The sequence below is a fragment of the Galeopterus variegatus genome, unplaced genomic scaffold (genome assembly GCF_000696425.1).
Source record: "Galeopterus variegatus unplaced genomic scaffold, G_variegatus-3.0.2 Scaffold3770, whole genome shotgun sequence".
Classification (NCBI taxonomy): Eukaryota; Metazoa; Chordata; class Mammalia; order Dermoptera; family Cynocephalidae; genus Galeopterus; species Galeopterus variegatus.
Window position 1 is genome coordinate 13,600 of NW_007729881.1, and position 24,123 is coordinate 37,722.

Below are 24,123 nucleotides of genomic sequence, written 5' to 3' on the forward strand. Positions count from 1 at the left end.
TGCCGGACACGGAAAAAGACAAAAAAAAAAAAAAAGAACCTGGTGCTGATAACACCAAGGTCCAGGGTTGATCCCTGTATAGGCCAACTGCCAAAAAAATCCAAACAAAACCCCCCCCCAAAACACAGGGGTAGAGACCATTTCAACTTCTGTTACTTGTAGAACTGTCACTACTTAAGGTATCTCAGCAGTCAGAGCTGAGCCCCAAAGGGCCCATGAAGAAAACAACAAACCATCTGAAGGTTCCCAGCAGCCAGAGAAGGATGAATCAGCTGGCAACACATGCCTAACAAATAGAGCTGCTACACGGGGAATGATAACTTTAATACATAAAATATTAAGTACTTAAGGAAATTCAAAGATAGCACCTAAACGTAAGTCTTTCCAGATATTTAAAAAAAAAAAAAAATCAAGTGCACCTCCTGGGGCTCAGGTTGGGGCGTGTGCGTAAATCATCTGGCCAGTCTGGCGGGGAACTGGGATGGGTCCGGAAGCGCAGGTTCTGGGGTTGAACTCGTTGGAGCATGGGAGACCTTCTTTCGTGATGAGAAAGCCACCCTTGAGAAAGCTCATAAAATACAGTATCCCTGAGGAAGCGGCCCTTCTGTGGAGCCAGAGGCCATCAGGAGATGCCTCCCAACTTAGTGAAGTGGGGGGGTGGGGTCCTGTGAGTGAGTCCCCAATGCCTCCATATTCTTCTCAGGATCTCCCAATCCACCCGGCAGGGGTTTGCTCTCTGGCCACTTTCACCAAGAGGAGGCTTTCTAATACCTAGGCCACCAAGGGGGTACATTGGGCAGTTAGGGCCCGACCGAGACCTCTCAGCTCCTGCAGAAGATCTGGCAGTGTCAGCCTCGTTGGCCCAGCAGCATCATCAGCAGCAGAAAGAAGAGTCCCTCTGAATAAGGACCTGACCTCGAAATTCAGGATTGCTGGGGTTACTGACACAGCTGGGAGGAAGAGAGGAGTCCTAGAGAAGCTCCTGGCTGTTTGTCAGCCTCGTTGGCCCAGCAGCATCATCAGCAGCAGAAAGAAGAGTCCCTCTGAATAAGGGACCTGACCTCGAAATTCAGGATTGCTGGGGTTACTGACACAGCTGGGAGGAAGAGAGGAGTCCTAGAGAAGCTCCTGGCTGTGATGGAACAAGTGAGGCAGTGGAAAAGCCTCCTGTTTTAGAGTACTGAAGAAGCCACCCAGCACCAATTCACTGTCCAAGCCGAGAAGGAGAGGGGCACCCCAGGAGTTTCGGTTTAACACAGAAAACCAGCATCAAACCTCCTAAGTCCAGAAGTCTTAGAGACACCTGTTTTTGTGGATACCATTATAGTGCTTAATAAATAACTAGATTTTATTCTTGTAAATGTTTGCCCCCCTCCCCGTTATCTAAAAATGTTTGCTTTTTTTCTTTCTTAAAACAAAAGAATTCTTATGTTTGTAGCCCCCATCCCTTCCTTGGCTGCTTCCATGCCCTTCCTCCCAGGTGTGTGGGCTGGCTCTTAGGGCTGTGGATAAAAGCTTATCCCTAGAGTGGAATCAAGAAGAGCAATCCCTAGACAAAACCTCAGACTAGACTAAAGACAAAAAACAGCATAATAGATTTTAAGGGCATGTAAGGTCTAGGACGTTTTGTTTTAAGAGACAAGTGACAGGTGAAAAGTTTTACTGTCAAGCTGCAGGATAGATGGAAAGTATTCCAGATCAAGAATCTGGTTTTCCCTGCAAACACCCATATTTCTTTGGAGGTTTCCAACAGAGAAAGGAATGATGAAATTCCTCACAAGAAGGATTAGATGTGAGCTAGCATCTGCAATTATTGGGATAGTTCAAGTTTCATCAGCTGATGTTCTGTATATGTGGTAAGCATTTACTTACTGTGTAGCATTTAAACATTTGTAAGTTTTATGAATCAGGTCCTCCTGTGTAAGCCAACTATTCAAGTTGTTCACTTTTTAAAATAATTATTGATTATCAGGTTATAACATCAGATTTATAAAAATGAGAAAAGTATATTTTTCAAATATGAAAACATGAAAGTATAAAGCAGAAAAACTTCTATGTAACTGCATAACATAGAGATAAATGCTTCAGAGTGATTTCTTCTAATCTTTATTATGAAAAATAAACTTTTCATGAGAACTAAAAGAGAGAGAGGAGAGAGAGAGAAGAGTTCTCAACACAATGAATGAATTCAGACCCAAATTAGTATCCTGAAAATCAAGCATAATAAGTATTTAAATCATAGAGAAAAAAATATTAGATAAAGAAATCATAAGGGAAAAGTTAAGAAAATTTAACTTAACTTAGATTTTAAGTGGAAGTTAGATGTAAAGGACTTAACATGCAAATGATAGAAATCTCAGAAGGAAAAAAAGAAACATTCATAAGAGGCTATAGATACATAATATATTTGTTATGAATATATTCGTTATAATAAATCTTTCTCTTAGCTGAAAAGAAACCTGCATCTGTTGATGATGAGTGCTTACCAAGTTCCAACATGTATTGATGAGAGAAGACACATACCTAGGTATATCCTGGTAAAATTCCTGAATTCTTAAGGATAAAGATAAACATTACAAGCTTTCTTATTTAACTTTATTATTTAATTTAAGTATAATTTAAATATTATAAATTTCTTGTTTAACAAAAAATTAAATAGCATTTCCTGAAGGAAGCAACCTAAAAATTTCATTCCCAACCAAGATATCATTTGAAAGGAAGTATTTGTGAAGATATGCAAAAAACTTACAATGTCTTGCTTGTATCTCATGTGAAGAATTTAATTTTCCAGAGACCTTAATAATTAAACAGATAAACTTGAACAGATATCTGTTGAGGGAAAGATGGTAGATCAATGAAACTTAGAGTGTGTGTAGTTAAAATCATAAGGGAGTATATAGGTGCTAAAATGGAAGGCTTATACTAAGGGTGATTCTTATATTAGAGTTAAAACTGCTAAACATTGTAGTTTGTTGAGAGAAGTGGCAGTCATTACTTTTAAATAATAGATAAGGGTCTGATTTGAGTATAGGGTAAGGAAAGGTAACCATTAATTGAATGGAAAAATATAGTACATCTTTCAAGTTAATAAGAATTAAAATAGAATGAGTAGCAGCTTATCAAATCAGTAAAGGTACAAATCAAGAAGATTAATAGTGTATAATAGCAAATATATTGGGATTTTTATGCTTCAGAAAGCCTTACACTATATTATCTAGAATCCTAGTATTCAAATTTTTATGTCTTAGTACCTCTACACACTGAGAAATTATTCAGGATTACAAGGAGATTTTGATTATGTGGGCTATACCTATTGATATTTAAATCAATATTGATATTTAAAAATTAAACCATATTAAAAATTAAAATTGACGGGCCGGCCCAGTGGCGCACTCGGTAGAGTGCGGCGCTTGGGAGCATGGCGGCGCTCCCGCCGAGGGTTCGGATCCCATATAGAGACTGGTCCACTCACTGGTTGAGCGCAGTGTGGACGCGACACCGAGGGTTGCGATCCCGTTGCCGGTTGCGATCCCGTTGCCGGTCGCGATACGGGCGCGACACTGAGGGTTGCGATCCCATTGCCGGTCACGAAAAAAGACAAAAAGGAAAAAAAATTAAAATTGAGTAATTTTTAAAATATTTACTTAAAAAACTGATAATAAACCTATTAGACGTTAACATAAGTAACATTATTTTATGAAGAATAATTATTTCCCAAAAATGAAAATAAAATTGTGAGGATAATGACATTGTTTTATATCTTTGCAAATATCTTTAATGTTGTGTGTGATAAAAATGGCTGGATTCTCATGTCTGGTTCTATTTGATATGTTGTTTTGATTGAAACATGTCAAGAAAATTTGGCTTCATGTCTATATCTAGTTGAAAAAGGGAGGATCCTGAAACAGTTCTAGGGACCTCAGGAGTCCTTGAAACATTCTTTGAGACCCAGTGATCTAGAACAATGTACTTTGCATGTAGTTAAATATGAAAACAATTTTACCAGAAAGTAATATTCTCCCTTTTTTTTTTGTAATATTGTGTTTTGCTTTTAACATCTCTTTTGAAGACAGAAGAATCATTAAGTGTGAGAACTACCTCTATTCAAAATTTGTTAAAGAGTGAATTCTCTTTTTAGTGATGGAGCACTTTGAGATTGAAAAGTTGTAAATATTACGTACAATAACTAAGAGTTGGAACCAACCTAAATGCCCATTGACGGATGACTGGATAAGGAAAATGTGGTGTATATAGAGTGGAATATTACTCTGTTGTAAAAAGGAATTAAATTCTGCCATTCACAGCAACATGGATGAATTTAGAGAAAATTATGTTAAGTGAAATAAGCCAGCATGTCTTCACTCATAAGTGGGAGCTGAAAAAAAAAAAAAAGACAAAAGAAAGAAAAATGCAGCAATCACAATAATTCCTTGAATTCTCAAAAGGGGAGAATGAAACTGAGGACTAGAGGTGGGAAAGGGGGAGAGGTGAGGGGATTAGGGAGAAACTGGTAAAGGGACACAAAAAATGTTTACATTGTGTAATGATTAAAAAAATTGTAAATATAATGAACAACAAAATCCTAGGCTTTTTCTCTTATGATTAACTCTGCGAATACCAGCTCATATCATTAGAATTGTGGCAAACCCGAATGCTTCTTAAGAAGTATACATATTGATGAATTATTTCAGTTAAAACTTTGTAATAGCTGAGAGGAAAAGTGTGATTTCATTGAGCTTTTTAAATTCAATTTGTACCTCCCCTCCAGATTTACTCATCAGTAATGGTGTGTGTGTGTGTGTTTGTGTATCTGTATAATATTAGATCTCTTGGGATAAGTGAAATAATACAGAGATGTGGAGTAGTATCGCAGGGTGAAGGCAAATATCTCTTTATAAATTGTTTTTTCACACAAACTTATTTATTCTGAAATACTGTGTTGCTTAGGACACTAGATTAACTTATATACATATAAAATGAAGCACCTCTTTGGGTTCTCTGAGCAGTTAATGTGTTTACTATTACTTCTTCACTAGTTTATACACTTTGTTTACAATTAATTTTCTTAAAATCACCTATTCTAGTCAGATAATGGGTCATTAACATGTAAAAGATGACAAAATTTTTCCTTGACTTACTGTGAGGCCTTAGGTAAGACTGTTGTTTCTTTAATTTTTCTTATAAAAAATAAAAAGCTCAGACTAAATTTCCAAGGTCACCTTTTTATCTCTAAAATTGTAAAACTCTGTGAGTACAGGTACCATTGGAAACAGATTGAAGCATTTTATTATGAAGTTTAATTCCATGTATACTTAATGACTGCCAACAAATGTCAGGTAGTACCCTGCACTGGAACATTAGTGACACTAAGTAGAGCCTGATGTGAAGTTGCACCTTTCTCTTGGTCCTGGGGGTCTCAGGAGGCAGGACTACACGTGGCATCTGCAAGGAGTTCCCCAGGAAGCAGGGCCACACGCAGCCCTGCCAAGAGTGCAGCGAGGTGACTTGCTCAGGGCACGCCTTGAGCTAGGGTCTGCCGCCTTGGAAGGCGGGCAACTAGAAACCAGACAGAAAGTTCTGGGGCAAGTGTTCTCTTTCATTTTCCTCCATGAAGTATTTATTATAGTCAGGATAGCATTTTATTTGTATACCGTATATTTCCTACAGAGTCAACTACGGGATTTTTTGTCTGGAAAACGGTATGCGGTAGATGACGAAGCTGATCATTATGTACCAACATCACCAATTAGTAAACACAACCAGGATAATGAAAAGGTACTGATAAATTGTGAGTAAATTAAAGCAGGATATGATCCCCTTCAAATCACTATTAATTTGGTGGTACATTAGAGTTATTGATGCTTTGTTGTTTTTTTAAATAAGTTTTTAATTTGTTTAAATAAAACTGTATTTGCAAAAATTAATATATTGGAAACTGGCAAGTATATGATAATAATCAGGGTCTTCACGGTTTGGGGCCAAGGGTAAGAGGTACTTAGCAAGAATAGGTATCATTCAAAGTTCCAGAAAAGTAGTCCAGATTGTCAAGAGTTATTTGAATCTTTCTATTTGAGAAACTTCATATTTACTGTTTTAGTTGGTTGATTTTTGGGAGAATGTGTTCAGTTGAAAAATCTGGTTTGTACCTTTTGCAGTAGTACAACTGATGTATTAAAAGTTCTGATAACAGGGTTCATTGTGCAAACAAAACACAGAAAAGTGGTGCCACTTACAGATTTAGTCGAATATAATTTATCTTCAGCTGAACACTATGCTAGATACATAATTATATATGGTTACCCCCCCCAACCATGGTAATGAAAGTTTCTATGGTCAATAAAATCATCATTGACAAGATGAAAGTATGAGTATCAGAAAAAGCAGTAAAATTGCATTGAACATATTTTAAAAGTCTGATATATAAAAGGTCAAGAATGCACTACTTCCAAAACCAGCTGCTTAAGTAAGTTAACACATTTGGTGAATCAACTTCTTCCTTTTTCAGGAAACATTGCTGAGGTAGATTCACCCATAAGCCCTATTTTATACAGATTGCACTTTAAAAAATATATTTTATCACTGTCCTCAAGTAAATACCTGTATATCTACTTCCTGGATTTAATAATGTGCTTTATACCTGCATCTAATATTTTTTTCTGTTCTATTTAAAAGTAAATTGCTGATATCATGTGGAACTTTATCCCTAAAATTCTTCAGCATGCATTCTCTGAAAATGAGAACATAACCACAATATCATTTATCATATATAAGAAAACTTAAATATGAATTCTGTAATATCATTTACTAACTTCCATATTCAAATTTCTCCATTTGTCCCCCAAATGGTTTTTATGTCTCTTTAGACTCTTTTAATCTAGAAGAATTCCCTTAATCTTTTTTTTCTTTCTTTTTACTTGATTATTTCCTTGTGGTATTATTTAACTTGTTCCTCTGCTGTATTTCTGATAAACTGGCAGTTACATCTGAAAGCTTGCTTAGATTTAGATTTAATGTTTCGTAAGAAATCCTTTATATCTGTTGCAGAGTATTTAATATTCTATCACATCAGGAGACACAAACTCAGGTTGTCCCAAATTGCCGGATGTCTCCAGTAGAAAGATGGATAAACTGGCAGTTACATCTGAAAGCTTGCTTAGATTTAGATTTAATGTTTCGTAAGAAATACTTTATATCTGTTGCAGAGTATTTAATATTCTATCACATCAGGAGACACAAACTCAGGTTGTCCCAAATTGCCGGATGTCTTCAGTAGAAAGATGTAGTTTTTGTCCCAAATTGCCGGATGTCTCCAGTAGAAAGATGTAGTTTTCCCTTTGCTGTCAGCAAAGATCTGTTGGATGATACTCTGGCAGTGCGTAAATATTCTGTTCACAACAACCTTTTACCTAATGGTTTTAAGCATGCATAGTTAATCCTTGCCTGAATCAGTTATTTCTTAGCTTTGTAGAATAGTAAGTTTCTAATTCTATCATGTTTTTGTATTAATTAACTGCCATTTCTTAGTAAAGAAACCCTTATCTCAGATGGGATGAAGTATAGTTCTCTAAAGATGTCAGGGTCACTGCTTAATTTTCTGTACCAATTTAGGAGTTGGCATAATAGTTATGCAAAGGGGCAAATTAGATATTTTTTTTCTATTTATCTTTCTCCTTTTCTGGGTGTATATTATTATGGACTCATAGATTTTTGTTTATTAAGTATTTTTAAATCAGTTACAATCATTAACCTTTGATGCTAAAATAGAAGCCCCTCTAGCTGGCTTCTGTGTCTTTTCTGCATGCCCTATTAGACGTTTTGATCATTTTCCTCTTTTCTGGTACAAGAAAATATCCCAAGCCCACCTTGAGTGTCTCCTGCCCAGACCTTGTTCCTTTTAATGATTTGTAACTATTTTCTCTTGCTTGAAATTCATTTTTCACTTGCATACTTTTTGTTTTTCTCTCCTGCCTCAAATCTTGACAAAATTCTTATCAACTCCTCCTAGTCTTTTCCTAGTCTTTTCTAAGTGGCACTTAAGGAGTACATTTATATATCAAGAAGGTAGATTGCTTGTAGATTCTTCTGTTTGATTTATCCCACATGCTCTATAGGGAGGAAATAATAATTGTTATTATACTTTTTTATTAAGAGGGATGAACTAATTTGTGTATATAAAAAGACCTAAGTTTTTAGAATTTTGGCTTCCAAATATAAAACATAATCCTAAAGGGATATCCATCACAAAGGATTATAGTATATAGAAATTGATGGGTCTTCATTGTAAGCATATAGTTTCCTCATTTACAAAGCGCTCACAGTTCATTTCATTGTGTGAATCCACTACTTTTTATCTTTTGCTTTCTTGGATCATATTATCTGATAGAATTTTGTCTACTTATTGATTTTATTCTACTAATTTGATTAGATTTTTCAAGGAATGTTAAAGTAGCAGCTATCCTCTTAGTCATGCTTCTGTTACTTAGTTTCTAACTTTTGTTTTTACAAGGTTTTTTTGGAAGTCAATATATTTCTGTTAAAATTTTAAAGTGACTTTTTGGGTTGCAGTTTTGCAAAGATTTTGACCACTAAAAGTGCTTACTAATGCCATCCCAGAGTTTTCAAGTAGATGAATGGATGAATTTGAGGAACAATATTTTTCTTTCTTTATTTTATTTTATTTTTTCTAAAGTACTAACCTATTACTTTTTAAAATCTAAAGTAATGAAAGGAAAAATAGTATAAAGGCCCTAAAAGAAAATCATACATTAAATAAAAATTTTACCAGTATGTTCTAGTCCAACTCTTTTTGGTCATTATATGAAGTATTTATGTATTGGCAAAGAAAGTAAAAAATACCTGTACAAATGGTTAATCTTCTCAATTTAGAAAAACTGACTTCAAAATTAGATTGAATATCTGCATCTCAGTAAGAATTAAGGGATAGGAAGAAACTCGGAATTGTCAAAAAGCTTAAATAAAATTGTCAAACTCCTAAACAAACATTGCAAATACTTTATGGTATGGACAGAATCAGTTTACTAAACAAATAAACAGAAGAGTATCCTCATATTTGGTATCTTGGCAAAAGCTTCAGTCTTGTGGATTTTTTCAATTTAGGCCCTTGCTTCTGGACATCATAACTGACTTAAGTGGACTGCTTTTCCAGGGAGCCTCTCTAAAACCTGCTTGCAAATACAAGAGCAGGGAAACCATAACTGCCATGTTATTTGACCGTAATGATAGGGATAGATTTCCAATTGCAGCCATAAGTTAAAAGAAACACTCTAACTTTGAGGACTCCAGTATATTTTTCCCTGATGTTTGCCCAGCATTACAGATCAAAAGAACAGAATTTGATAGCCTTAAAGAACAAGTTGTAGATGTGGGGGCTGAAGACCTGGTTTTGTACACAGTTAAGGATCAGGCATATATATACTAGGAAGTGCTAATTATTTTTGAATATCAGCAGCACAGTGAAACAGAGATTGCATTAAATTTAATATAGGAAACATAAAAAAGTTTCTGATGACAGTGTGAACACTGTTTCATTTCTCTGCTTTGATTTTTGGCCAATTGTGTTATTCTTCCCAAATGTCAAAGGGATAAAGAAGAGATTCTTATGTTTTAGATAGATTGTTGCAGTATGAAGTTAAAAATGGAAATTTCATATTATAGAGCACATGAATTATTGTGATTTGCTGTGAAAATAAAAGAACATTTGATATAGAAACAAAAAACAGTATTATTCCTTATTTTATAAAAATTTAGGACAAATCTTAAAGCTAATTTTCATTTGGTTGTACCTTAGAGTAATTTTTTTTGTAAGGACACATAATTTAAAAAATGAGCACTTATTTGATCTCAAGTAAGGTTTTATTAATTGAGTTTTAATTTTTTAATTTCTAAAAGGGTCAAATACATGTATTAATTTTTTTTTCATTCATCATTGAACAAAACTTGATTGAGAACATATTAACAAAATTGGATTGATTACCTACTATAATGACAGTCATTCTTTTTGGTTCTAAGAATACATCATTTGCTCTTATTGAACTCATAAAGTAGTGTAAGGATTAAAAAAATAAAGTATCAGAAAGTATTAAGACCTATGCAGAGAATTATAATAGGGTGATATGAAGAGTTATCACAGGGTGATAAGAAAGAGTGTGTATGAATGTCTGCTTTAGATTGGGAAATCCGGAAATCTCTGTGAAAGGTAACATTTAGCTAGTATCTTTAATATTTAAGGAAAAGAAAAGTTTCTTAGTGTTAATCTTTAAACTTTGTTTTGTGTTAATTAATTTTGCTGAAACTATATCTCAAGTCCATATTTAAGGTGACCTTTTCCTATCCAACAAAGTTTTAAAAATTGTTTTTCACACGGAAATTTAAATAATCTAAAAGCATGTTATCTTTAAAGTTGCTTTTAAGAGATACGTGAACTTGAGACTTAATAGTTATCTAAGAGGCTTTCTGATCATTTGTAATTTTTATTGCTACCTTTTTTAGTTTGTTTTATGCTTCAAAAATTTTAAATATGATTAGGTACAATATGGAGAAATTTTAATTTTAATAAGGAAGGTATTTTCTTAGAGTTTATAGATTGTTAATTACTGGGACTTTAGCTAAGTTATTTATTTTATAAGGAAAAGAGGTTTATTTGGCTTATGATTCTGGGACAGCTGCATCTGGCATGGGCCTCAGGCTGCTTCTACTCATGGTGGAAAGCAGCAGGCAGCTGGCAGGTATAAGCAGGTCACATGGCGAGAGGAAGCAAGAGAGAGAGGGGAGGTGCCAGGGTCTTTTAAACAACCAGCTCTCGTGGGAGCTAATAGAGTGAGATCTCACTCAGGCCCCCTGCCCCCAGGGAGAGCATTAATCCATTCATGAGGGATCTGCCCCCATGACTCAAACTGTTTAGCTAAGTTATTAAAGTTACTGGAGGATTTATGAATTTTAAGTTTTGCAGGTGAATTAAGTTTAGAATTTGTGAGTTCATTAGCCAAGGGAATGGGCAAGAAGAGAGTTTCAAGTGAAGTCTGGGAGCAACATCTAAGAATTAGAAACAAACAGGATTCCAGAGCAGAAGGTTGGGTGAGAGTAACTCAGAGGGTAGGAACAGGAAGAGAATTCCATACAAGGAATTTAATTTTGATGAAAGTTAATTTATCAAGTTTTTCTTTTTCTGAATTGTGCTTTTGGTGTTGTATAGGAACTCTGGCTAATTTCAGGTCATGAAGATTTTTTCATATGTTTTCTTCAAAAGTTTTATAGTTTTGTGTTGTACATTTGGACCCACTTTGAGTTCATCTTTATAAAAGGTGTGATGTTTAGGTTGAGGTTCATTTGTTTTGTGTGTGGATAACCAATTGGTTCAACACCAATTATTGAAAAGACTGTCCTTTTTCATGTCTGTGTTGATCTATTTCTGGACGCTATTCTCTTCCATTGATCTGAGTGTGTGTTCTTTCTCAAATGCTACAGTCTTGATTATTATAATTGTATAGTAATTCTTAAGATCACTTCTCAGCATATTTGATATGTTGTTCCAGTATCTTCTGGCTTACATACTTCTTGGTTTTCTTTCTTCTAGGGATTTTCCTGAATTTTCTAGTTGCTGTACCAGGTTCAGGCTCTGTACTCTTAAAACTTCAAACCTGTGAAGCTTCAGTTTTCTGCTGTATAAACTGCACAGCTGTAGAATGCATTCAGTTAAGCAAATCTTAAAACTCATAGCTCTGGCTCCTTGTAGCTCAGTTTTTCTAGAATATATTTCTTTCTGATTTCTACCTGTGTTTTTTGATGGACATCCTGGGGTCTCTCCCACCCTGTGTAGTTTAGCTGTCAGCCAGATATTTGGGCTATTTATGCTCTGAATTTTTAACAAGACTTCACCCTTTAAATTTACAACTACTTTCCTGAGTTTTAATTTCTGACGCCTTTGGTTACCTCTATTTTCTGTAGTCATAGCCATGAGATTTGGGCATACCTTTGGGCCAGTAAACCTCAAACTTAGTTCATACCCTTCTTGATGCAGTTCTTTTAAAATTAAACTTTCCTCCAGCTTGTCTGCCTTTTGATCACCTTCTAGAGTCGTTAAATTGTATTTAAAATTTTTAAAAAATATTTTATAGTTGTTATCTGCAGTGTTCACATGATCAGTCACTTTCCCCCTATTACTCAAAATTGCAGAATCTCAAATAATCACACACTCACAATTCTTACTCGTGTCTGCCTTTTTGATGCTTTTCTGTGTCTTTACACAGTTTTTTTTTTTTTAACCTAATATTTTATAGCTGTCATCTGTGGGGATTTACATGGTCACTTCTTCCTTAGTACTAGAAGTTCCAAGGCCATAAATAGCTATAAATAGCTTATTAAGAAAAAAATTATTAAATATCCTGGTTTATTATTTGAGTGTAAAGGACAAGTGCAATATATACAAAAGATCCGATGCCCCTATCATGTCTTCCCAAATATTATTTATCTTGTGCTTGAGTGGTCTATAGCTATGCTTGAGGCCAGTTAATGCCAACATCAGTCACGTGCTGTTATTTGCTTATCATTTGATTCAATCTCTTCATTTTAATTTTTAGTTGGTTGTTTGGTATTATCAAAGTCAGTATCTAGTAATTGTCAAAATTTAAACATTTAGCTTTAGCCCTTATATCTGGCATTGTAAGGGACATATATATAGGAACAAATAAAGCTAGTTGGCCTGTGCCCAAGTATCAGTGGGCTTTGTTATTGTCAATTATTTAGTGGCAAATAGGTGCAGAGGAGTGAGATGAGGCCTCATCAGAAATACAGATTTGAACTGTATCATTTATATAATCTTCTAAGAGCCATTTTCCAACAGTTATAATAGTTATTATTTACTCATCATTTCTCATTGACAGAAAATTGATTTCATGGGCATGAATATGTTGGTTGTTCAACCTAAGTTTTTAGTTTATATGGCAATTCTCTTTTCCTAAGGAGCTGAGTGAGATATTGTAATTGAATGATCATATGCATCTTTACTGTGTATAAAAAAGATTGTTTATAGATTTAAAACAACTGCAATAAAGAAAATAACTGAATATTTTGTTGTACAGATGCAGCTACTAGCAAAGAAAATCATCTTTTCATATTTAAACCTGCTAGTGAATTCAAAGAATGATCTGGCTCTGGCTCATATTCTCAATATTCCTGATAGAGGACTTGGAAGAGAAGCCTTCACTGATTTGAAACACGCAGCTCAAGAGAAACAGATGTCTATCTTTTTGGTATGGATGTGTTACATTTTCAACATTATTTAAGACTCTTTGAGCAGTGGATCCATGTACCTTAATATATAGTTCTTGTAACTATGTTGAAACAACTTTTAAGTGGTTAATTTATATTCTACCTCTGTATTTGAAAATCCATGGCACTTTTATTTTTTACTGTGTCCTTCAAGTTTGGCAAGGGAGAATTTCTCTAAAGCAGTGTTTCTCTACATATATTTTATAGAGGATAGCCCCGATAAATTCTCCTTAAATACATGTTTCTAAGGACAAAAAGTTTAGAAATAGTGTCGTATTCCCTTATTGGTTATACATAACATATTTTGTATATCAAGAGCTCCTAGAAGTCCTGCCGTAAAGAAATCTGCTTATAATTTATGACAGATTAACCTTGTTATTTAATCTGTTGATTCCTAAATTACTTGACAATGGAACTTTTCCCCAAATGTTGACATTTCATAGAGCTTTTTTCCTTAGGATGCACTTTGGAAAATACTGCTTTAGAACATTTCATCTTTGATGGAGACACTCTTACCTTTAGCAATCACTATGTATTTTTATCATTATAAAGTCAAGGCCTTTGGAACTACACATGATCATATAATCCTAAGATGTGAAAGCTAGATGGAAATTAGTGATAGTCTAATCAATTTTTATTTTACAAATAAAGAAGCTGAGGATTGGAAGCAATTCATCTGTTTAATACAACAGGTCAGTTGACACGTTACTTTCATTCTGTGTAACAATTCCAGTAACCACTAGTCAGTCTAGATAAGAATATATTCATAAATGAATTCTTTATAGTCAATGATATATTTTTATGAATATACTATTTAGCCCTTAGTTTGTCCTCTAACTTAGCTCCTCAGGCTGCAGCAGAGTGCCATTGCCACCACCCTTGCTAGCAAGAATTCTGTCTGCATGCCACTTGTTTCTTTGGTTATTTTCTCCTGAATCAAAGTGTGGCATGTGTCACATAATGTGCTTCGCTTTAACTGTATACCCAGAATTATATAGATATACCTAGTTTCATAAAGTAAATTGTAGTTTTAACTTACTAAATAATTAAATATAACTAAATCATTTGTTTTACTTCACAGGTGGCCACATCATTTATTAGAACAATAGAGCTTGGAGGGAAAGGATACGCACCATCACCATCTGATCCTTTAAGGACACACGTAAAGGGATTGTCTAATTTTATTAATTTCATTGACAAATTAGATGAGATTCTTGGAGAAATACCAAATCCAAGGTAATCGCTTTTCATAAATTAGAAATGTGTATTATTAATCTCTTTTTAAAACTTCACAGATTCAGAGGTAGGAATAAAGGAGATATTGAAATGACCAAGTATCAGACCAAACAGTAGGGAAACAAAATATCTATATAAAGAAATTATAATCACATGGCCTTTTCCCCTGAATTTCTGCCTATCTGTGATTCTAAAATTTTTGCCAAAGTCAGAAGACATATCCAAATGAAATTGGTTTAGAGGAGAGGATTACCATTTATTTTTATCTGGAAGAAACAGATTTTTGAGGACTGGAAATGATGAAATAGATAAGTTATTTAAAATTTTTATTTAGCAGTAAAGGAAACCAATATAAAGAACAAGTAAGAAAATTGACAAAGAAATGCTGTTTTCCATTTCCTGCTAGTTATTTTTCATTTTCTTATGAGTAAATCTTTTGTTCATTTGGGATTTGTTTTTATGTGATATTAGAGGTAAGACTTTTTTAAAAAAATCAGACTCCCATTTATAATATAAGCGTATTGGATGGTAAGTTTTATATTAATTTTGAGGGTCAGAGTGGATTGTATATGCTAATAATCATTGTGGATCACTGTCAGTTTGGTTGGTATGCCATAGCATGGTACTAATAAAAATAGCTTATATTTATTGGACACATAATGAGTTAGATATTGTCCTGCACTCCTTACATGGGTTACCATTTGATCTTAACCACAGCGTTATGTGATAGGTATTATTACCATTCCCAATTTAGAGATGTCTTCATCTGAAGCACTGGGACCAAGTAACATCCTAGTTTACATTGTTATTAGGTAGCTAGGATCTGAACTCAGTCAATTCTGACCCTGGCACCAATTCTCTTAATCACTATATCTTATTTTATGAAACTTCTTTCCATTCTAAGATTCCAAGAATTTTTTTTTTAGGATTTTATTCTGAATTGTATCCTATCTTCTTATAAGAAGTAAATTGGGAGGATTTTGAAAATGACTTGTAGACTGTATCAGTGACATCTTATTAACTTCCAGATAATATATTGACCATTTCTTCTAAGATAGCAGATAATTAATTTTTAAAAATTTAATTTTTTTGTAAAGCAATATAGACATTTTGTGAAATGGTACTACAGACTTATAATAAAAAGTCCTCCTCAGAGGAATTGACTTTATATGTTTTTTAAAAAAGATGTGTTTGTTTTTATATTTATCTACATTTAAATGAAATTTTTATGTGGCTATTTTTGATTTTTGGATTTTTAGGCATTACCTATTAACTTCCTAGCATAGAAGATGAGAATTTGCAATCCACTAACCAACCTCCTGACAAACCTCTCCTCCCCACCCACCTACACACACACACACACACACACACACACACACACACACACAAATCTTCTTTCATCCTAATATAGTTACACCACCGTTTTGCTTTATATCATATTTTAGAACTCATATTATTATGACTATAAATACTGCCTACAGCTAAGCTGTTTTATATACTATGATTATACTTCTTTTCTTGTACAAATTTTTCTTTCTAGAGTTAATAATTATCCACCTTTTTCTTCTGCATTGCTTCCTATATATTTATCATCAATTCTTTGATAATGAAACTATAAAGTTTCTTTTTAATATTGGGTCATCTGTTTCAGATCCCCATACCAGCTAGCCACCATAAATAAATAAATAGATGATAGATAGATAGATAGATAGATAGATAGATAGATAGATAGATAGGTTCTGTTTTTTGCTCCTGAAGACATTTCTTCTGGAACATTCCCTATCTTCATTCACTCTGTACCTTTGCTTTGTAGGCTTATGTCAGAGTGTGAACCATGAAGCTTCATCATCACCTTGGAAGTTTTCTTTGCCTCTAAATAGTGATTTAGGGGTATAAGTGAGGTTTTAGGAGGAAGCAGAGATGAATGCATATATTTAATCCAGTGTAATTTGTTATAATTACATTCCTTTTGTAGCAATTTCTAGTTTTGGGGGTAAATGATCAGTGGAGTAGAAGTACATTTGTTTTAGAGGCATGTAGAGTGATAGAATAGACTTCTTCAACTTAGCAGCCATTTATTTTGGATATCCTATCTGGTCATAATGAGTAATTATTCTGTCTCCTAGAGAAGACCTTGAGGAAGTGGGTATCTAAATAGTGAGTGTCTTCAAGTGGGCATCTAATAGTCCAGTTGAGCAATCTTTATTTTCTTCTTTGTGGTGATTTGTTTTTTTCAGTAAGCATATGTTTGTTTTATAATTTTAATAAGTAACATTATTAAAAACTAAAAACATATCCTATTGTGCAATATTAGATAGAATGGTGTACAAGGGATAGGACAATTGACACAATTTGTGGGAGCCAGAGACAAAGGTGTCAGGAATGCTTATCTGGATAGATGTTACAGTTGAGCTTAATCTTGAAGGATAAACTTGGAATTTTCCCATTATTAATATCGCTCCATTGGTTATTCATTTTGTCTTATAATTTCAATTTCTCTCTCTACTAGTTCTTTAGTCATAGTCTATAAAGATCATAAGAAAAAGCAAAACCCTTTTTCTCTGTTCTTTTTGCAGTTCAAATACTCGAAAAAATACTGTTCTTCTTTCCGCTTCCCTATTTTTAAATTTTTAATGTATATTTCTCACTAGGCAGTAAGATCTGTAAGGGTTTTTTTCTTTACTAATATACACTAGCCCTCGTACAGTTTCTGGCACAGAGTAGACATTTACTTGTCTTTACTTCCCTGTTCTTGACTGATCTTAAATTTTTAATGTATATTTCTCACTAGGCAGTAAGATCTGTAAGGGTTTTTTTCTTTACTGATATACCCTAGCCCTCGTACAGTTTCTGGCACAGAGTAGACATTTACTTGTCTTTACTTCCCTGTTCTTGACTGATCCACATTCATTTACTTTTCCCTGCTACTGAAGCTATTCTAACAACAATCACTTGTGGTCTTCCACTTGCCGTAATCTTTGCTCTCTTTTGAGTCCTCAAATTTGATCACTTCTTCTTGGAACTCTTTTTCCCCATAATTTCTGAGATGTCATTTTTCTTATTTTCCCAACCCTTCCGACTATGTATATGCAAATTATTCTAAATCTATATTTCAGTGAAATCCAAACCTCTTCTTGAGTTTCAGAAACATAACTTCAACTATCTTTAGAGTGGTACCTCATAGGAAACTCAAACTTATCATGTCTCAGATGAAATCTTCATCTTTCCCTGTAAAACTGCTTCTCCTCCCAAAGAATGAAGGCTCTCTCCCTTCAGCAGAATTCCTAAAGTCCTTTTTCTCTTTTTTCTATCCCTTCACTTGCCAAGATCCATTAATTCTTTTTACTTAATATTTTTAATATTCTTTTCCCTCGTTTCTATTCCTATGGCTATTATCTTATTTCCAGTCTTTGTACTGTATGTTTTCAGCCTTTCATCCTTTCTTGCCTGGACTTTGCACTTGTCTCTGAGTCATCTATTCTGCCTTCATTCAACCTTGAGTCACCCCATCCTCCTGTCCTCACTTGCTGCCGGAGTGATTTTTATGAAATGGCAAATGTTACTCTCATGATTAAAATCCTTCAGTGATTCCATATTAGGTACAGGATAAAACTCCAGAAACCTCAGTGTGATATATAAAATTGTACATGATCTTACTCCTGCCCTTCTGTCACTCTGGCTTCTTCATCCTCTTCATCTCTCAATCTTAAAACTTAGAGATAAAATGTATTTCACTCTTGTATCTGAGGATGTTTGTATTAGTTATCGTATAATAGAGGAATTACAGTAATCTTTGAGTCCAAGGAAGGAAGGACAATAGACATACAGGAAAGAAATAAAAAAGGAATTGATTCTCACACTCCTGGCTCCCCTGCTAGCTTCTCATGAAGCCATCTTAGCTCTATTTGGCTGCATTTCTACACTTTGCCAGTAGGTGCCACCATGAAATGCATACTATACTTTCACTTGAAAAATGTCTTAAATTAGAGGTTTCAGGTTATATAAATTAGTTAGTTCCATGTTGTTTAGGAGTTTAAAATTCTGTATTTCAAGTTTATTATACAAATTTTAGATGCACACCTGCATTATATATATTAAACTAGATATACACTTATAAAATGTTAGATCTGGTTGAAATGATCCAGGCTAATCTCCTGTTAACATTTTTCTTGTTTAAAAATATTTCACAAGCATTTTTGGTACTTTTTATGTGACACTTTCAATCACATCTAATTTTTAAAGGTAAAATTTATTTCATCGAAATAATTTATCAAATTGTTGAGTATGATTTGGAAAATCCAGTCACTTTATTTAGTAAAGTGAAGATAGTCAATAATTGCATTAAAGTATTAGCAATTAATTGTATTATTGCTTAGTGTTCTCTTCCAGTTATTTATTTATTTATTTTTGGTACAAGTTCAGAGATTTAAGTGTGCTTTTCATCAGTAGCCTCATTTTTCTCTTTCTGTCCCAGGGTTCTGGTGTGATGCAGTTAGGAGTCAGGAGCTGCAGTTTATGTCTTTCTCATCTAAATTCTCCTATTAGTGTTTATCCAGAATAGTCATAATGTATCTTTTGGCGAGCCTTCCTGAATACCTCCTTCTTTCCTCTACTTTTCCCCTCAAACTCCCTCTATACTTCCAGTATCTCATTGTATCATATGATCAGTTGTGACTTATTAAAGAGAAAAGTTTTATCCGTTTTGTATCCTCAGTGCATAGCACAAATGTCCTGGTGTCATTTGAGTTAAAACTTATGAGTGTCTAGGTTCTGGAAGCAAGAGTTTGAATTAAGCCACTATGTTGCTGAGCAGACATTAAAAGAGTTCATAGTTGGCTCTGGTAGTGAGTATATAGCAATAGACTAGTCATAGCCCTGGTGTTTGGGGTAATTTGCCAGGGGTCACAATGTTGACCTGCTGTATCTGAAATACAAGTCTTATAAGTTTTTTTCCTAAATACAGTTCAGTCAATGAATTGCATTGTCTTTAATATTTAGCATTTTTGTTCCTATAGAAGGAATGAGAAAAGGGGGGCAAAGATGACTTTTCCTAGCATCATTTGAAGCATATTTTTTTTTTGTCCTTTTTGTGACTGGTAAGGGGATCGCAACCCTTGGCTTGGTGTCGCCCGCACCCTGCCCAGCCAGCGAGTGCACCGGCCACCCCTACACAGGATCCGAACCCGCGGCGGGAGCGCCACTGCGCTCCCAGCGCCGCATTCTCCTGAGTGCGCCACGGGGTTGGCCCGAAGCATTTTTTTTTTTTTTTTTTTGCTGTTCTTGTAATTGGCACTAAGATACTCTTTTATATTTGTTAACCTTTTGAATCTTTTACAAAACTATTTTCCATTAGAGATTAATTCCCAGAAAAAGCACATAGTGTTAATTATGTTTTCATTTTGGCTACATTTCATTAAATGCATTTCTGTGCTTTCAAATGAAAACTAAGGAAAAAAACAACAGCTGAAAAAGAAAGATTTTTATATGTAAAAATTCCTAGAGTCTACTCAGACTTTTTTTTTTTAAATTGAAACATAGCTGATTGTACATACTGTGGGGTACAGCGTTGATACTCAGACTTCTGACTGCAGGAATTTGGCAGACTAGGTCCCCTCATTGACCCTTATGTTGAAAATGATGAACAATGCTGGATAACATATTATAAAAATGCTTCTCAAATGCATTGATGAGCAGTCAAATGTGATGAAAGCAGAGGTCAAAAAGTAGATAGAGGAGGAAAGCCAGACAGACAAGTCAAGAAGAGAAGCCAGTTTTTATTTTGAGAGCATTTGCTGAATTTGGTAAATTGGAGTTTCTATCCTTAAAGTGGCTAAAGTCTGAGGGGACAGGGGACAAAGCCCAGGGATTGCCTAAGGTGGGGAGTCTAATAGGAAACATATACACACCCTATAGTGCTAACCCCTCAGTGTAATGATGAACTAAGAATAAGGGCTTTAGCATGATAAAGGGTTTTTACAAAAACCTAGTTAATGGTAAAATGTTTTAGCAGTCAATTTAAGATTCAGATAAGAGTTCCTGCTTTCATCATTTCTTTTCAACTTAGTATTGGATGTCTAATTCAGTGCAGTAGGGCAAGAAAAAGAAAAGGAGATATGACAATTGAGAAAGAAGAAATAAGACTATTTAATGATAAAGGCAAATTATTAAAATTAGCAGTAGAGTTTAACAGTGTCACTGGACACAGGTCAATAAACAAAAAAGCAATTGTATTTCTACACCATTAAATAGGAAACATTTTTTAAAAATAGCTTCAAAAATAAAAAGTACATAGAATAAATCTAGTAAAAGCCATACTATCTCCTTCTCCCTTGGAAGGTACAGACTGAATGTAAAAGTCTCTGGTTGCCCTCTCTCACCTTGCTGCTAGACCAGGGCTTTGTGTCATGATTACAGTGCTACTAGAGGTGTCTGTCCTCAGAAAAACCCCATTTTTTCCTGCTTACTTACCACTCACAGCTTCCAGTTTACCAGCCCATCTTTTGATTGCTGGGGGAGATACCGAGTAGTACTTGGAGATTTTCCTCTATTCTTGCCAAGCTCAGTGAGATATTCTCCCAGAGTGTTTAGTCTTCCACAGTGTGAGAGGAAAGCCCCTAAGTACTTTTGTATTGCAAATAATAATAATAATAATAATAATAATAATAATGATGTGAACAATAGTAAAATATATATCTTTTGTCTTACTATTATTCAGATTGTTGCATGTGATCATATTCATTTATTTGACAAACATTTATCAGTCATCTCTTCTGTGTACCAAATGTAAACTGGTAATATGAAGATTAATGAAATATGCTTCCTTTCTCAGGGAGCTAATTTTTTCATGAAATGTTTCCCAACCTTGCCTAATCATAAGAATTACCTGTGGTACTTTTTAAGCATTGCAACTATTCAGTGCCCTTCTCTGGAGATTTTGATTCAGTAGCATAGGATCTGGAGTTGATGTTTTAAACAAGTGCTGAATATGATTCTTTTTTCTTTTTTCTTTTTTTTTAAAGATGACTGGTAAGGGGATCTTAACCTTTGGCTTGGTGTTGTCAGCACCACGCTCACCCAGTAAGCCAACTGGCCATCCCTATATGGGATCCGAACCCATGGCCTTGGTGTTATCAGCACTGCACTCTCCCAAGTGAGCCATGGGCCAGCCCCTGAATATGATTCTGATGATCAGGAAAATTGGGAAGACACTGGTCTAATGCACTATTATCATACATTAAGTCTCTCTGATTTTTTCTAACTTTCCTTTTCTATTTGGATCAGCTATTTAAATGTGAACAATCATATTTCCAATGCTTGTTACGGAATCTAGCTTGTTACATAAAATCTGGCAATAAGACAGTGAAGGTGAAAACTTCAATTCATAATTTCCCTTATGCCACTACAGAAGAGAACTTTAATAGCATATCCAAGGTAGAAAGTGGCAGAGCTGTGATTTGTGCTCAGGCAGCCTGAATCCATGGTCCATAGTCAGACCAGACCACTTTCTCATTTGGCACTGTGCAGCCTTTCCAGGGGTACTTCTAGAGATATGGGGTCTCATGACCTCTAAAGAGAGCCCTTGTCTATTGTTGGATACTTCTAATTTCTTCCTTAAAATGGACCAAAGTTCATTCTCATATGTATTTCTCACACTGGTCATAAGTCAGTCCTCTAGTGCAAGAGCTGCAACACCATTTTTGCGGGGGTTCAGGCTTGGAATACAGAAACATTGATTTCAGGTTTTTTAAAACACGTGTCTATTGGCCATGATTGGTTCAATCTCTGGTTTGCTTTGGATCAGTACTAACTTGCTTAATTTCCTATTCCATGTAATAATCCATCACATATTAGAATGCAACATCATGTATTTCAGTTCAGTCTCCTTCTTTGCTGCTTTCTCCCTAGCCCAGAACCTCATGTGTTCTTGGACAAGCTATTTAACCTTTATGAAATTCAATGTTTTTCATCTGTGATTTAGGGATAATAATATCAACTTATTTAATTGGCTTTAAGATTAAATTAGTATTAGATTCTAGGTTGTCAGCTATTTTAGTTATCTTGTATCTAAAGGTACATATTTTAAGTATATTGCATGTATATAACTATATCTGAATCTGTTATATTTCATATATAACTAAATTATTTTCCTTCAGCTTTCAAATCAAAGAAGAAGTAACTTGTTGAAGTGATTTTGTTTTAGACAAACTTTTAAAATTTTGTTTCTAATGGTTCTTGTCTTTTTCTTAAATGCTTTGCTGTTTGATTTATAAGATCAAAGCTATACTCTGAAAAGTGTAGGTTAACTTTGAAAATTATATTTTCAAGCTTATAAGCATATTGTCATTTGCAGTAGTATTATAAAGGTGATCTTATTTCTATTTTCAGCATTGCAGGGGGTCAGATACTGTCAGTGATAAAGATGCAGCTGATTAAAGGCCGGAACAGTAGGGATCCTTTTTATAAAGCAGTAGAGGAAGTTACTCAGGATTTGGATTTGAGGATTAAAAATATTATCAGTTCTCAACAAGGAGGTGTAGCTGTTAGCACCACTGACATCAGTCCTGCACGGGTAATGAGCTTTTTATTTTTTGTTATCCTTCTATTCAAAACATTATCTCTTTTATTTATTGTAGAAATGGTTTCTTATTGCTACTTAAACCAGAAGAATGTGTTTTTTATGTTCTAAGATGATGCTGAAAATTTAAGTTTCTCAATAGGATTATTGAGGATTATGTTCAACGTGGGTAAATCATAACATCTTTGGGTCAAATTGACTGTATTTGTTAAAGTAAGGCCCTGGATAATCACTGGTATCCCTTTTAGCACTAAAAACTTGTAAGTCTTGATGTATATTAAGGTGTTCTGTGATATTTTTCAATAATTATTTTCATAAAACAATTATTTTCTTGTTTACTCAGAAATAAAATAGGAGCCTGGTTTCTAGGGTTCTGACTCCAATACTGAGTACTCTATAGGACAGCAACAGTCCTGTTAGAAATTGTTTCCATTCAGTAAGTTTCTTTTATAGATTTCTATAATCTCTTATTTTCTACCTTCATTCCTAGTGTACTACAACCCAATTTTCCCTATACCTAGCAATCTTTAAACCATTTGTTTCCAAAACATTTACCTCTTTCTTGATTTTTTTTTTTTACATAGATTATCAAATATAAAATATTCTAGCCTCTGTACTATAGGAGAAATTGACTACTATGTTTTTAGCTCTAGAACAGAATTTTGGAGTATTATAGTTCATTTATTGCAGTTTGTTTAATTAACAAAAGCCACATTTCATCAGGTGTGATAATGGAAAATGAACTTTTGCTTAATTGTTATTATTTATCTATTTATTCATTCACAACCCTCAGGGACTGTTTTTAGTTATTTTTCTATAAAAATACATGTTCTTAGATTTACTGTGAAGACAGGGGATGGGGAGATTCTGAGATGTTAACCATGTATTTCATGTGTGTTAACACTTCCTGTGACTAGCTTGGCTCAAATAATAGCCAGGTTATTACTATAAGTATAAATCAGGAGCTGTCTCAGTTTCAGATAATTAAGAGCACCAGTTTCTCCCATTTCCTGGCAGAAGGAATA

At 34.3% G+C, this 24,123-nt stretch overlaps 1 protein-coding gene across 1 annotated transcript in view; it reads left to right on the top strand.

Annotated features, from left to right (window-relative positions):
- The window catches only part of PARPBP (PARP1 binding protein), a 49,009-nt gene that overhangs the window by 4,078 nt on the left and 20,808 nt on the right, over positions 1 to 24,123 (top strand). Inside the window, exons 2-5 of the mRNA XM_008585945.1 lie at positions 5,668 to 5,775; positions 13,098 to 13,268; positions 14,369 to 14,523; positions 22,909 to 23,092. Coding sequence (XP_008584167.1) covers positions 5,668 to 5,775; positions 13,098 to 13,268; positions 14,369 to 14,523; positions 22,909 to 23,092 — 618 coding nt within the window. The remainder of the gene's footprint in view (positions 1 to 5,667; positions 5,776 to 13,097; positions 13,269 to 14,368; positions 14,524 to 22,908; positions 23,093 to 24,123) is intronic.